Below are 15,195 nucleotides of genomic sequence, written 5' to 3'. Positions count from 1 at the left end.
CTCCAGGAGCCCCGAGCTTTGAAATCCAAGGCCGAGCAGGGACTTGGGCGGAAGTGGGGTGAGCTTGGCCGAGCACCGGCCCAGGCGGAAGCGGGCGGGCTGAGCCGCCGCTGGGGTGAGGGAGGTGGACAAGCGCAGAAGCAGAGCTTCCTCTGCTTCTGGAGTGCAAAGAGCTTCCCCGGGTGGGGCCGGCTCCTGGAGGGCACCTGCCCGTGGGCACGGAAGAGGGATCCGTCCCTTCCAGAGCAGGCAGCGTGGGCAGGCGTGGAAGGGCTTCTCCGCCTCCGCCTCCGCCACGTCGTGGTTCCCAGGCCCTCCATCCCTGGTCAGCACAAGAGAAAGAGCGCCATGCTAGAGACTGGGCACCTCGGGACTGGGGTCTGGAGTGTTCGCCTCAGCTCTTTGGCATGGAGCAGCAACAGGTAGCGTTTGTGGAGCGCTTTCCCGGCTCTGAGCACTCTCCGTTATAACTTCACAGAGATTGTCCCGTCGCCTTCCACAGCCTTCTGGGTAGGTGTCGCTGTGGTGCACGTTTGCAGGTGAGACTGAGGGACGGGAATTCAGGTGCTTGCACAAATGCATGTCACAGACGGTCCCGTGAGTCCCACATCAGCTGTGCCGTAGCTCAGGGTTTGAGCCCCGTCGTCAGACTGCAGAGATTCTCGTATTCCCTGCCAAACTGCCGGGCCACCTGGGAAATCAGAGAGCCAGGGACGGATGGGTGGCATGGCACAGAACAGCAGCCGCTGTGTGCCACGTTCCTGCCGTGTGTGTGTGCGCAGAGGGCACAAATTCCCAGTACACTGTGTGCCAAATACAGAGTGTGTGTGTGTGTGCGTGTGTGTGTGTGAGAGAGAGAGAGAGAGATAGGTACACACGTGCTGCAACATAGAATGAGAACACAGCAAGGCCCATGCACGGCCTGCAGGAGGCCTGTCTGTGGGTCAGGTCCGTATCGTGAGGACAAAGCTGACATCTAAGGTGGCGCAAGTACCCCCCTGTAGCCCTCCAGGAGGCGGGCAGTAGCCAGTGCCTGTGCTGATCCCAGCTCCGGGCAGCCACCCAGAAGCCCACAGGGCCACATGGCTCAGAGGCCTCTGGCACGGGCGGGTGAAGGGTCCCTGCGGCTTCCTGGCCCGCTCACCTGTGTTCTTCGCAGGCCTGGTGACCATGGCCCACTGCAAGAGCGAGCAGGATGACTGGCTGGTTGTCTACCTGAAGTACTTGCTGTTTGTCTTCAACTTCTTCTTCTGGGTAAGTGAGTTCTGCACATGCACCCCTTTCCCCCGCAACAAGAGTCGGCTGATTTCTTCCCCATCCAAGGCCACCGAAGGGCAGGTCCTGTGTGTTGCAAGGCGGTTTGTGCCTTTGTTCCTAAGGGAAAGCCAGGGGGTCTGGTCTGCAGGTTGGCATGGAGTCGGCCCGCCTGGCCTGAGACCAGAGGCGTAGCAGTACCCTTTCCGTGCCAGTGCCCTGCACTGAAGGGCCAGCTCTTTCTTTCCTGGCACTGGTCACCCAGTGCCCTATGGGAATGTGACTGCCTGCAGCAACAGCGTGTTTCCACCACTGAAGCCCTTTTGGCCCGCGTTCCCCACTGCTTGTGGTAGGAGCGGCATCTCTCCGTGGTGACTCCCCAGGAAGCCTCCCTGGCTGACCTTTTCCAGAACAGTGCGGAGTCTGTCCCCCGAGTACTTGGGAACATCAGCCCCCCAAAATAGCCATCCTGGGGGGGGGGTGTTTTGCATTGCAGTCTCGCGTAATTTGGGGGGGCATCACAGCCTTTGCAGTCAGCTGGACCCGGGCCTCTGTGATCTGCGATTGGTGCAACTTCAGGCAACTTACGGGTTCAGTGAGTCTGTGTCCCCAGTTACTTTAGGGACCATTTCTAATCTCTTGGTCTTGCTTTCAATAAATACAATATTCTGAATATATTAGACTTTGAATGCCTGAACCTCCCGCCACAGCCACCTCCTGATAAGACAGAACTGATTTCCTGCTGCCCAGGGTTGCCTCTAGGACAGTCTCACAAGCCTTACAGGAAGTCAGATGCCAAGGTGGGATACGTCTCCCCTTCCATGCATGCTCCTCCAGGCCCCGGATGCACATCGGTGCGGGCTGGGTGGATCCAGCCGAGCAGCAGTTTTGGGGAGAAAGCAACCAATCGATGCTATGGATCAAAAAACGGAACAATCTTGTGTTTGTTTAAACGCGTTTTGCAATGTTCCTGGGATGAACAGTGCGCTGATCTGCCTCCTTTGTCTCTGGGCGCGTGTCTCCTGGAGCAGGGACAGCGTCCCATGAGGGTGAGAAGCCAGATGCTGCGGACCGCAAGCTGTGGGGTGAGGGGCTCTGCACTCTCAGAGATTGTTGGTGGGGTGTTCAGGATTCTTACTGAGTGAGCATTTCTTTGTAAGAGTGTTTTTCCTGGTAACTCGTGTCAGGCCCCAACCCAACAGCATCTTGCAAATGCGGACAGTGTGGCTGCAGGGAGCCCTGGCTTCCGCTCTCCGGCGCCGGGCTTTGGTGAAGGATATAGTAGAGACCCACGGGGGACAGGAAGCGGCGCTCTCACCTCGCTCCTCCCAGCTCAGGCGCCTGGCCTCTGCTCCTGGCTCCCTTTGTGGACTTGGGGAGGGTGGGGACCGTGAGCAGCAGCCCGGCGGATACCGAGGGTCCCGCGTTGCTCTGCCTCACGACTCCCGGGGGGCTGGCGTGAGGCAGACCCAGGCTGGACTCAGGTCCTGCTGTGTTTTACAACTGGGGCTCAGGGGGGGCAGCAATGGGACTCCAGGGGAATGTCTGTGCAGGAGGGCGTCTTCCTTTGGGGACAGGGTCCCCTCCCCAGGAAATCTGGTCAGTGCCCGGGGAACTGGGGGCTGCTAGGTGTAAACTTGGTCTCTGTCTTGGGAGGAGACGGATGGGCAGTCTGTCCCGTATCTCCTGAAGATGGCGAGGCAGTTGAGGGGACCGAACGCCATGACCTCCTGCACCACAGACTGAGGCTGGAATCTTCCGAGGCCACCACTGCTGTCACAAGAGCGAGGCTGTGCTGACCCGGCCCTGAGAGGCTGGTCTGCGGCCAGCCAGTTGCAGGTCAGGATGTTTCCAGCGGGAAGCTGGACAAGGCTAAGGACAGTGCCCGCCCTAGTGGCTGCCCTGGGAACGCACTGGCTGCCCACGTGCCCGCCCACCGCACCCTTCTCCTTATGGTTCCAAAGGAATGAGGACTTGGCCCACTCTGGCTGGCAGGGGCCCCGAGGGTGGTCACCCGCACCAGCCTCGGGGCTTCAGAGCCGTGGACACGGCCGGGGAGCAGGGTCTGCGTGGAGCTCTGCCTCTCCGACCCTCGCCTCTGGGGCTCTCTTCACACCTCTGCTCCTGTGACTCAGCCTAGCGGCTGCCCCAGGCCTCAGGGTGCTTACCGTGTCCCCTGTGCTCACCCTGGGTTATACGTGCCGCCCTCCGCCCAGCCCTCGAGGATCATTATCTCCTCGGTTCACAGATGCAGAACAGGCTCACCAGCTTCACCTTCCCACCCCCGGCCTTAATGATAAGCAGAGCTAGCATGGTATTCGAGTACCCGGTCAGTAATTATAACTGTTTAAAAACTCATTCCACGGTTTTTATTAAGCACCTGTGAAATGTCAGGCGTAGTCCTAGGTGCTCAGAACACATCGGTGAAGGAGATCCCTGCTCTCTGCAGAGACCGCGGTGGCCTCCTCTGGCTGGACCCTCCACTTGTGCCCCCCTGGTTGATCCTCCCGGCTCCCCTTGGCGCTGTCTATTCGACCCGCTTTGCAGCGTGTGGAGCTGTTTCCCCAGCGTTCAAATTCCGTGATTATTTGCCACAGCAAGTTCAGTGCAGTGGCTGAATGGTGTCCCCTCCAGGTTCACACGCCGGAGCTCTGACCCCGAGGGCACTGATTCGCAGTCAGAGCTTTGGGGAGGCGAGGAAGGAAGGGGACGTGATCGTGAAGGCGGGCGCCGAGCCGACAGGAAGTACAAGAGGGTCTCCACGGCAAGCACTAAACAGGCCGCCTGAGGACCCGCAGGAAGGCTGCCAGCCAGCCAGGCGCTGCGTCAGCTAGGGCCTTGGCCTTGGAATCCGGACCCCAGAACTGGAAGGAGTAAATTCTCTTGCCTAGGCCACCCAGTGTGTGACATTTCATGATGACAGCCCAGGCAGACTAAGCCATTAGACAGACCGCCTGGCCACTCCGGCCTCACTCACTTCCTGTTAAATGAAAATCCAACTGTAAGAATTAGAGGTTGGTATTTTGGGAAACAATTCAGCACAGTTTCTGGTACATACTTGGTGTTTGTTGTGATGCGTGACAGTTATGCTGAGGGGAACAGCCACGCTCTGTCCCACCCTGCGTTCTCTATCCACGGTGCTGGGAAGGAGATTTTTTTGTGATTTGTTTGTTGTTTTTTTGGTTTGTTTGATACCAGGAATCAAACTCAGGCCCTTGCGCTTGCCAGGCAGGCACTTACGCCACTGAGCTATATCCCCGGCCCCTGTTTGTTTGTTTTTGAGACAGGGTCTCATTGTGCAGTTTGGGGTGGCTTTGAACTCACTTTGTAGCCCAGGCTGGCCTCAAACTCACAGTGATCCTCCTGCCTCAGCCTCAGGAATGCTGCGATTACAGATGTGTGCCGCCACGCCCAGCCAGATTCTTGAGTTCTTGTCCCCGCTGTGCTGCTACAGTTATGTGGCCCTGGGATATCACTTTTCTCTGGGCCTTAGATTCTCCTTCCAGAGTGTAAAAGGTGTGGATCTTCCTCCTCCCTCCCGTGGAATCCCTGGACGTTTCCCATGTGCGGCCCTCTCCCAGGGATGCGAGGATGAACAAGGTTTAATTAAGAGGCTGCAGAGAGAGACACTAAGGTAGCAAATGAACCCGGTAGGCTGCGCTGCACGTAACTGTGGAAACAGGCAGGACACAGGAGCGGGTGCTGGGTGGGGGTGACTGCGTGAGGACGCTTCCTTCAGGCTCCTGAGCTGGGGCCCAAATGTGCAGGTGAACGAATGCTCCCTGCGGGCTCCTGCCCCATGTGTCCTGTGGGGTTGCACGCTCCTTGTGAGAGTAGACGGGATGGGGGCATAACGTTCTCGGTTACCGTGCAAGTCTCTTTAAAACAGAGGCGTGAACGCAGTGCGTCCCGGTGGAGAGCGCCCTCCCTGTGACAAACGAGGTGCACGGACTCCTCACACGGGACAGGTTTGGAGCCAAGGACACCGGGCAGAGAGGACACCAGCCTCACCTCAGAAGCAGGAAACTGCTGCTGCTCCTTAGCAGGGAGAAGAGCAGTGCTGACAGCTCTCAGAGGCGGGTGTGGACTGGGGCGCCCTCAACCCGCACCCCCTCCCGCCCCCTGTGCGCACCGGGCTCTGCAGTCAGGGCGTGGCTCACTGGAAAGGGGGAACGCCAGGGAACTAAGCCTGGCTCACGGGAGGTCCCCTGGTCCTGTCCCTGAGCCCCCAGGCTGTCTGCACCCTGAGTTACTCAGTCCTCCCGTGTGGCAGGGGTCGCCCTGGTGGTGACTGAGTCTGAGTCCCTCCACCAGCTGCCACAAGTGATGGGGAGCATGGCGCTGTCGGCCGGGCCCCTCCGTCGTCTGAGAGGCTGGCAGAGCCAAGACCGGCGCTCAGGGGGTGGTGATTGAAAGAGAGAGAGAACAAAGACACATCCACCTGGCCCTGAGACCCTGATGGCCCGGAGAAAAGCCCCTCCCCACCTCGGGATGCAGATGGTCCTTTAAAACGAATAATCGTAAGTCAGAAGTCGCACTCACTGCCCAAGAAACTCAGCCAGGGAAGACAGGTTGGAGAGCACAGCTCTCTCTACCCAAGCTCCGTCCGCCCAGTGCCACGCTCACCACGGACTTCCAGGCTGCAGGCTGTGTTCTCAGGGTCGGGGGGGGGTACTCTCTCGCTCTCTCTCTCTGTCTCTTTCTCTCTGTCTCTGTCTCTCTCTCGCTCTCTGACACACACGCACGTGCACACACATACATGCGTGCACACACACACACACACACACACACACGCATACACACACGCCGAGGGCTCCTGGGAAGGAGGGAGTGGTGTCACAGAGCTGCTGAGGGAGCGCCCCCGCCCTGAACTTAGGAGGATGTGCAGGAGTTCTGTAGAAGAGAAAGAAGGAAGAGAAAACCTGAGTCCCAAAGAGGCTGCGTAGCGTGTGCAGACCACACAGCTGAGCCACGGAGGCTCTGGGACAGGACACGGGCCCCTCGCCTCCGAGTTCTCCCTCTGACCGTTCCATGGGTGCATCCTGAGGGATGCTGCTTCGTTCGTGGCCACTAAAGCCCAGGCCGGAGGAAGGCGAGCAGGAGCTTGGTGCCCTGCGGGTTGGGGGCAGTGGGGCTTCTCCGCAGGGCACCACAGCGGCTCCACGTGCCTCCGGGGATGGGAGAGGAAGAGGGGTCACTCGGACCCTGCGGTGTCAAGTCTGAGTGGGGCGTGGTGCTGGTGATGAGACCACGGGCGAGGACCGTGGGTGGCCGTGTGGTCCCACGTGGGTGGACCCAGCCCCAGACCCTTCCAGAGCAGTGTGGTGCTTGGCAATGAACATAAGCCGTGCTGTCGCCCTGCGTGGGTCCTGTTTCCCAGGGTGAGGGGCTTCCCGGGCCTGGAGGGAGAGAGCTGTCCTGGCAGGGGATGCTTCCCCACTGTGACCCCAGGGCCCTGCCCCTCTGCCACCCCGTCTTTCCCACGCTTCCAGGGCCCTCTTCCTGCTGTCCCGTGCGTGCGTCTGCAGCCTTGCTTCTGATAGGCCCCAGCACACGCGGCTGCCCAGCTCATCCTTCTCCTTGCGGTGACTTGAACAACACACTGGTAGTTTCTTTTCTACCACTGGGCAGCTCCTGAAGTTACTCCACGTAAATGTCCTGCTGTGCCCTCCGGGCCTGCCGTGCCCAGCTTCACCCTCTGCAGGGCTTTCTGGGTTTTGGCCACAGAACGTGGCTTTGAAGCTATAGCAGTTGATATTCCGTGGAAAGCAAGGCCAGTTTCATGAAGAGCCACGCCCGGTTGAGCCTCCTGGGGGTCAGAGTGCCCTAAACCACCCGGCCTACTCTCGCTGCCTCTCCTGCTGCTCTCTCTGCTGGCTTAGAGGCTTCCCACACGGCTGAGGGACAGCCAGGAGCCGCTGGCCTGGAAGCATCGGCTGGAGGTGTACCGGCAGGTGTCCCTGCTTCTTACAGGGACTTTGGGATGCCCGTGTAGGAGGGGACTCAAAGTCATTCCCAGCCAGCACCCCACTCCACGGGTGAGGAAGGGAGGCTTGGAGAGGCTGAGTGTCCACCCCCCCACCGCATGGCTGTCAGGGGCACCGCAGAACGAGGCCCAGGGCCTTCCGACTTCACTGTGACCCATTCCAACATTTTGCAGCCTTACTGCTCCTGTCTGGAGGAAAGCGTGTTTTCCAGAGCTGACCGAGCCCTGAGCAGAACTTGGACTCTCTCATTCCTTAAGGCTGCTCACGGGTGGCAGACCCCTCCCTGCTCACCTCACCCATGGCACACGCCCTGGGAGGCTGAAGACTCATCTCCGACTTCCCCCGGGTGCCAGCAGGAGCTTGCCTTCGTCATTCAGGGCAGAGTTCCCTCCCGATCCCTCCCTGACACTGCACAGCGGCTGGGGCCCCGTCTGCCACCCTGGCCCACCTGCGGGCTCAGTCTGCTCTCCACGACCAGGACCAGCACCACTTCTCCCCTGGCCCCGTTTCCCATGGCCCCACACCTTCCCCTGGGAGCTGCATTTTTTATTCTTTCCTACCTAATCTGATCCTTGCCTGTTTTAATGGAAAATGATGCTCTTCATTACCCTACCTCCTACCCCAAAAGTTCTATGAAAGGTGTAGAGAAGGATGGAGTTCAAGTCCTGAGTGAAGGTCAAAGCACTCCAGACTACAGCTCGCAGGGGAAGGAGCCCAGGCTTCACCCACAAGAGCCCTGTGGGCAGATCCAGAGAGCCTGCTGTGTTCTGAGACTCAGCACAGCGCCACCCACTGGAGCAGAGGGGCAGGACTCCTGGACCCCCTGCTAATTTTGAAATCTGGGTTGTGCCTCTCATGGGGAACTTCGGAAAATATTCATGCCTGGTCCCCTGCCCAAGGACGCTGACTGGTGTGGAGTGTGGCCTTGGTTTCTCCTGGCTCCCCAGGAGAGTGACTTGAACAACACACTGGCAGTTTCTTTCCTACCACTGGGCAGTGATTGTGCAGCTGGGACTTAACAGAAACATAGAGGTGGAGGAGACCTTGGAAACCATCGACCAAAGCTCCTTACATGGTTCAAGAATAGGCTTCCACCCCCGAACCTGAGGGTCTTACTTGATGTGGAAGGCAATTTCTCTGGACAAGAGCCCCACATCTTTTTGTCAGCGTCCTATGTGGTTTCTTGTCCCCAGCAGACTGACTATTAACTGTCCCCACCCCTGGGCAGACATGTCCTGGCGGTCCTGGGTCCAGATGCTCAGCCTACACTCTGGTTTGGGGGAGATGGGGTTAAGCTAATGGCAAATGGAGCATGTGCGTCTTTCCATACAGAGACTGTACCCGTGGGAAACCAAGTTTCTTGGCTTCTTGCTGGGGTTGGATCTACTCGGCATGGTCGTGTTGACTAGCAAGCTGACTGCTGTTCAGAACCTCTTCCTGGCACTATTATATGCCTTTGGGGTTAAGAAAAAGTGAGCAAGGAGTTACTACTTAATTAACCTACTGTGCTTGGTAGGCCAAAGCCCAACCTTGAGGAAAGAAATGAAAGGTGTGTTAGTGGTTATACTTACTGGCAGCTACAGATCTACTAACTCCGTTATTTGAGAGATGAAAAAGCTAAGGACAATCTAAGAGCTTGAGGGACTATCTTTAGGTTACACAGCTGGTGATACAAAGTTGGAAACCATCGACCAAGCCTTCCAGAAATGTCATAAGGGACAAAAGTAACCACATGTGGGCTACTTTGCTGACGGTTCTCACTGGTTATGAGGGTTGACCAGTGAGAGTCCATTGACCAGCCTCATCCATTGTTCGGTTCCATTGATTCAGACTCGGGAAGTCCCTCAAGGTGCGGGAGGCTTTGTGGGCCATAGGTAACCTGCACCCACAGAGAACTGAAAGAATTCTTGAACCTCAGGATTTCGTCAAGTCCAGGATATCATCAGTTATAAGATATATCATTGATTTCTGTACCCATAAGAAACAGTGCTGATACTTGTATCATTAGGTCACTAACCATAAGATGCATTAGGGACGAACATAAGATGTCTTAGGGACATTGAAACTTGAGAGAGAAATGTGAGCCATGGGATGGAAGGGAGATGGTACTTCCTCTCCCCTTCCACTTGGGGTGGCCCAGCTGTGGCCCCAGGTGGTGTCCTTCCACCTGGCTCACACCTGCCACTGGAGATAAAGTAGCACTCGGAAGAGATAGTTGTTTTAAAAGCAGGGGTGGAGGGGCAGCCCCACTCACTCCATGGTGTCCAGAGACAGCCCTGCATTTGCCCCCAAAAGGCCTGATTTTGAATCTCAGCTCTGAAACTCTAATGACGTCAGCCTCCTTGGGCACATTCTCACTCTCCCCAAGCCTCAGTTTCCTCACCTGCAGACAGACGTACACGCTGCCCTTCCTCACAAAGCAGCTGCGGTGTTCAGGAGGGAAGTAGCGGGGTGCGTGCACACTGAGTGCGTTAGCCCCTGAGAGCTGTCTTCCGCTCCTCCGCTGAGGTCTGGGGCTGCCCGGCACCGGGAACAGGGGAGTGACAGGTGGTTCTACAGAGTCAGCCTGCAGATGGGGAGCTTCATGGGGAAAAGCCCTGAAGGAGTGGGTGGAGCCCCCGTGTGTGGGGAAGCGGGTGCTTCTCCAGCTTTGGTCATACACAGGACCCCTTGAGGAACCATCACCGGCCATCCCTAGGTGGGGAAAGCAGAAGTCACCTTCCTGCGACCATGTGGTCCTAGTTCCCAGGGGTCCCCTGCTCAGATCCCAGGCACACTCCCCTCGTATTCCACACCGGCGCCCTGAGGACGCTCACATGCACACGCACACGCACACACATTTTGTTCCTCTGAATGCAGCAGTCCCCGACAGAGCCGTTCAGCCTTATTGAGCCAGGAAGACGGGGCGCCCTGCTGTATTCACCAGGTGCCGCTCCCAGGCCGCAGTCGGCAGTGTCCCAGCCCAGCCCCTCTCAGGACGGAAAGCTAAGCAGACAGTGAGGAGGACACCTCCTTCTCCTCTGTGGAGGGGCGAGTGGCACGCAGTGACCTTTCCCGGGAGGAGGCAGCCGGTGCCCCAGCCCTGCCCCTCCTAGAGGCAAGATGGCCCGTCACCTTTCCTGCAGGCCACTTCATCTCCAGAGTAGGCCTGAGAGTCCCCCTGTGCAGCAGCACTGGAAGTGTCCCGCCTGGGGCAGGTGACAGGAGTGGGTCCGTGAGAGGGCAGGTGCGCTCGGGGCGCTGAGCGCCGGGCAGGTGAAGGATCTGAGGCTCGTCACCCCGCACTTGCGCCCATCTCCCTGCCCTGCCAGGGCCCCGCAGGCATTCTCGTAAGGAGCATGGCACTGGGTGTGTGGACCCAGAGTCAAAATCTGGCTCTATGCAAATAAAGAACGAAGTAACAGTGTTAAAAAAGAAAGAAAGGGGGGTGGGGATATGTGGCACAGCGCCTGCCTGGCAAGCACGAGGTCCTGAGTTCAATTCCTGGTACCAGAGCAAAAGCAAAAGAAATCTGGCTGTCAACTCTCACACGTGTGGCCTTGGATGAGGCGCCCAGGCCTCCATTTCGCCACCAGTAAATCGGGCACCAGATGCCGCTCACGGCTGTCTGGAAAGAGGTGACGGGTGTGTGAGAAGCGGCTGTGTGCCTCGGCCTCCGCCACCACCCTGTCTCGTCTCCCACAGGCAGGGGGAGCCGCTGTCACGGCCCTGGGTGTTTGGACCCTCGCAGAGAAGAGCAGCTACCTCGGCATCTTGGCCTCCAGCACCTTCGCCGCCTCGGCCTACATCCTCATCTCCGCGGGCACCCTGGTCATGGTGACCGGCTTCCTGGGCTGCGGCGCTGTCGTCCGGGAGCAGAGGGGCTGCCTCTCCACGGTGAGCAGGGCCGGTGGGGCCGGGTGGGGAGGGTGCTGCCACCGCCCTGACCAGGGTTCCCATCCGGAGAAAGCGGCCCAGACCTGGGATGAGGACACAGCCCAGGGGGCTGCCTGGCAGGGTGGCTGCTCCAGGGTCCGCACTGGCCGGATGGTGTGGGTTCCCAGGACAGGAGCCAGCAGGCCAGCCTCAGCCACTACCACTCGCCCCTTCTCCCCTTCTTCCCTCCTCTTCCTCCTCTTCTGCTTTTCCTTCTTTCCCCTCCCCTTCCTCGGCCTTCTCTTCCACTGTCTCCTCCCTCTTTCCTCTGCCTCCTCCTGATAATTTTCAAAGACACGGGGAAGCCCCATGTGTCCACCACCCCGAATTCCCCAGCTACCCGCTCACAGCCAGCCGCGTCCCACCCACCACGCCCCCAGTTCTGCGCCGGCCCCCGCCCGGGCCGCTCTGCAGCAGCCCCAGACAGCGTGTCCTCAGTAAATATCCCAGCGTGCATCCCTCCAGCCTAGGGACGCCGCTTTAGGAAGCGCAGTGACAGCCTGTGCACACCGAGGAACAGTCGACCCCCGTCCTGTAATGTCGTGAAATAAGGCAGCTGGGGATTTCCCAGCTGACCCAAAAGACTGTTCATTGTCCGAGTTTGCGTCAGAATCTAAATTAGGGCCAGGTATTACAGGGCTGGTTTGTCTCCTCAGCCTCTTTCAGTCGCTGTGTCGTCCTCCCGCCAGCCCCCGCCGTCTCCTCCCCTCTGCCTCTCTCTCCTGCTGTGCTGAAGGAACGCTTTGTCCCACGGTTTGGGCTTCTCCAGTGGTGAAGTCCTGCGGTGTTGTTTACTGTATTTTCCCTCTAGTTTTCCTTGAAGCTGGGTGGAATCTAGCTGCTGTGATGTTTGGCAAGAGTGCTTCACAGCTGGCGGTGTAGGCCTGGGAGGCTGGGAAGAGTATCCTGAGCTGCTCACTGCTGGGAAAGACCCCAGGAGGGACCGGCGGGTCGCAGAGGCTGGAGTCCAGCTCAGGACTCAAGCAGACCCAGGTGCACAGCACTCCTTGGGCACAGCCACCTCCCCAGGGCCTGAGGCCCCTCCTCACGCCACAGCTCCTCCTGAGGGTCAAGGCCGTGTGTGGGAAGAAGACAGAGGAAGCTGAAAACCATCCAGGCGTAGCAAGGAACTGTTAGCAGCAGAACAGACCCAAGTCCCCAAGAGAAACCGGGCCAACCCTGAAAGGAATTCCGCAGCGGGAAGGAGGCTCCGGCCTGGCCCGCTTCTGCATCAAAGTTCACTTTGCAGCTGCGCCTCCTGCTGGTCCAGGGAGCAGGAGGCGAGGAGGCTCTGAGCAGGAGCCCGTCGCGGCTTGCAGCAGGCTCTCCAGCGGCAACCTAGATCCTTGCCCTGGAGGTAGCAGCTGCTGCGTGCAGCAGGCCTAGCTGCACAGCTGCCCGGTCTTGAGGAATTCCTTCACCTTGCTCAGAGGGAGAGCCCAGAGCAGGGGCGGCGGGGTGCGCAGTGTCTGCTGTCAGGGCGAGGTCCCCAGGCGGAGGTTTCGGGCTCATTTCCAGCAGCAGGGACAGGAGTGCTGGGGGCCCCTCGTGTGGCCTGGTGGGTGGGAAGATCAGCAGGGTTCAGGTTAAGGACCCCACGGACTCCACAGGTGGTCAGGTCTCATATAAAAGGGCACCGGGCTTTCTCTAACTTATGCACATCATTCTGCAAACTTTTAAAAACCGTCTTTAGGTTATGTAGAATGCCGCACAGTGTCACGTGGAGTTGTTACCGCATTGTTTAGAGAATGACTGATGAAGCATCTGTAGCACGTGGCTTGGGCCAGACACAACCACAGCAAGCCCCACCATACAGTGGGCCGGCGGGGCTGGCGAGCCCTGCGTGTGGGGGGCCACTGCTGAGGTCCCAGATCTGACCGGTGAGCTGCAGAGAACGGGTGCAACGGAGGGGTAGGCGGAGGTGTGACTCGTGTAGTACTGGCCACACTCACAGGGACGGAGGCTCACAAGGACCCGTGCCACTGGGCCCAGAGACAGACCCCTCTCCTCTGCGGTGCCTGGCTCTGCAGGGACTTCAGCAGGGCCAGGCTGAAGTTGCTGGTGCCTGGAGGTCTGCCCCGGGCAGGGGAGCCATGGGCCCTTAGCTGCCTCGTTCCTTCCCCGTGGGTCCTCTTGAGGAGGACAGGACGCCCTCTGGACAGCCCAGGAAGGAAGGCAGAGCCCCTCCCCTGGGGACCTGCCTCCCAGCTCGTCCATCTTGGTTCTGAAGAGCCCCGAGTGGCCAGCGGTCTCCTGCAGCCACAGGAAACAGGCACACTGGCCGTGCAGGGCCTGAGGGTGACACTGACAGCCACTGCTGAGTGCTGCTGCCTGTCCCCTTGTTTCCTGCTGCGGCCCTGCACGGTCACTGTCACCTGCACTCTGTGGCCAGGCGAACTCACTCAGCCCTGCACAGCCCACGGAGCCGCTTCCCTTCGTGATATGCGGGTGGCCGTGGGGACAGAGGGCGGGCACAGGTGAAGTGGTTTGTCCAGGCTGCAGGGTCACGGGGACGTAGCCAAGGGAGCAGGCTCAGCCGAGCAAAGAGCAAGCAAAGACCCAGCCGGGACCCTTGGGGCACACAGGGAGGTCACCGGGCCCCGTCAGGAGGGCAGGAAGGGGAACTAGGGGCAGGCTCAGCCTTAGTCTTTGGGGTGATGGTCACCGGGCAAGGTGCTCCCTCACAGCCTGGCTGTGGGGATGTTGAGGCAGTGGGAAAACAGGAAGATTTCAAGCTGACAGCACACTGCTAACGGTGCAGACAGTCTGCAGAGCGGTGACCACGAGGCTGGGCCCATCCTGGGCAGCTGCCTCCTCGGCGAGGTACCGGGGCCTCACCCCGGTGAGTGGGCACAGGGCAGTGGCACGCAGAGACCTAGCTGGACACAGGGTGAGGCTTGATGCCGGGCAGGAGAGCAGGGGCCTGGCGGTGGACCTGGACACCCGGGCATGGAGGGTCTTCCCTGCCCCCATACATAGCTCATCTGGGTCACAGCATGTCCAGTTTAGAAGGGAACTTGAGGGTCAGCATTCACCCAGAGTCCAGGCTTCAGGTTGCCACGTGGGAGAGCGCAGGGGCTGCGAAGGCACTGCTAGAGGGTGCTTCCAAGGACGGGCCTCTGGAGGGATTCCAGGAGCCATGCGCGGCCAGATGCAAAGGCCAGAGAGAGCCGAGGGCGCAGCCCCTGCTTGCGCAGCCCCCTGTGCCGCCGTCCCAGCCACTCCTCCTCCCTCTCTTCTCCACTGCCCGCGGATGCGATCTGCCACCCAATGGGCCAATCAGTGGAGAACGATGTCTGCACCCTCCCCAGACACAGCCTGACTGTCGTGTGGTCTGGACGGGCTGCCCAGAGGGGTCGGAGCTCCGTGCCCACGGCTGTGTGGAGAGGTGGAGCGTGAGCGGAATGCCAGCACTGGTGCTTGTGAAAGTTCGGTGGGCACCTCTTCACCCACCTTCCAGCTTCTGAGGGTCAGCAGGCAGAGAGCCCAGTCATCCGCCTGGGGCTTGAGGCGCCTGGGCACGGTGGCACTGGGGCAGGCTGGTCGGAGATGCTTCTGTCTTCTCACCTCCGCTCTGCCCCTTCCATAGAGGCCGCCCGTGCCCCTTCAATGCCATCCAGCACCAGCGATCTCTGGCTCAGCATCCCTGAGCGGTGAAACCAGGAGGAGCGTGCAATTGCACACATGTGCACACACGCGCTCCACCCCCAGGTCGGGGCATGGCCAGGCATCTCTGACAGCAGGCTGACAAACAGCAACCCCATAGCTTGGGACCCTTTTTCTGCATTCCCTGCCTCGTTTGAAAGAAGCAACAGCAAAATGGGGCCAAGGACAGACCAGAAAGAGCAGAGGACCCAGACTCACGCACACTGTGGCCCCAGCCCGCCTTAGGGAGCTCTGCCAGACCTTTCTTGGGCTAACACAAGCAGGAGTTTAAAACCTAGGTGCCCCCTTAGAGTCAGGCAGTGTGGTTAAGGTACTTTAGAAGTGCTCTGTCGTTCCTGAAGTTTCCTCCCGGGCTTCACTTCCTCTCTGTCCC

The 15,195-nt window shown here is 59.4% G+C and overlaps 1 protein-coding gene across 6 annotated transcripts in view; it reads left to right on the top strand.

Annotated features, from left to right (window-relative positions):
* Nucleotides 1-1,159: 1,159 nt before the first annotated feature.
* Nucleotides 1,160-15,195, top strand: part of LOC102028320 (tetraspanin-11) — a gene marked incomplete at its 5' end in the record, with an annotated part of 45,409 nt that continues 31,373 nt past the window's right edge. For all 6 annotated transcript variants that reach the window (XR_261360.2, XR_001234511.1, XM_005387140.2 and 3 more), the window contains 2 exon segments: nucleotides 1,160-1,254; nucleotides 10,926-11,117. Coding sequence is in view for 4 of the 6 variants with exons in the window: in XM_005387140.2 (XP_005387197.1) it covers nucleotides 1,171-1,254; nucleotides 10,926-11,117 (276 nt within the window).

Source organism: Chinchilla lanigera, unplaced genomic scaffold, assembly GCF_000276665.1.
Source record: "Chinchilla lanigera isolate Chin_1 unplaced genomic scaffold, ChiLan1.0 scaffold00028, whole genome shotgun sequence".
In the NCBI taxonomy this organism is placed as follows: domain Eukaryota; kingdom Metazoa; phylum Chordata; class Mammalia; order Rodentia; family Chinchillidae; genus Chinchilla; species Chinchilla lanigera.
The sequence above is the reverse complement of the archived record's forward strand: the minus strand, read 5'-3'. Positions and strand labels throughout refer to the sequence as shown.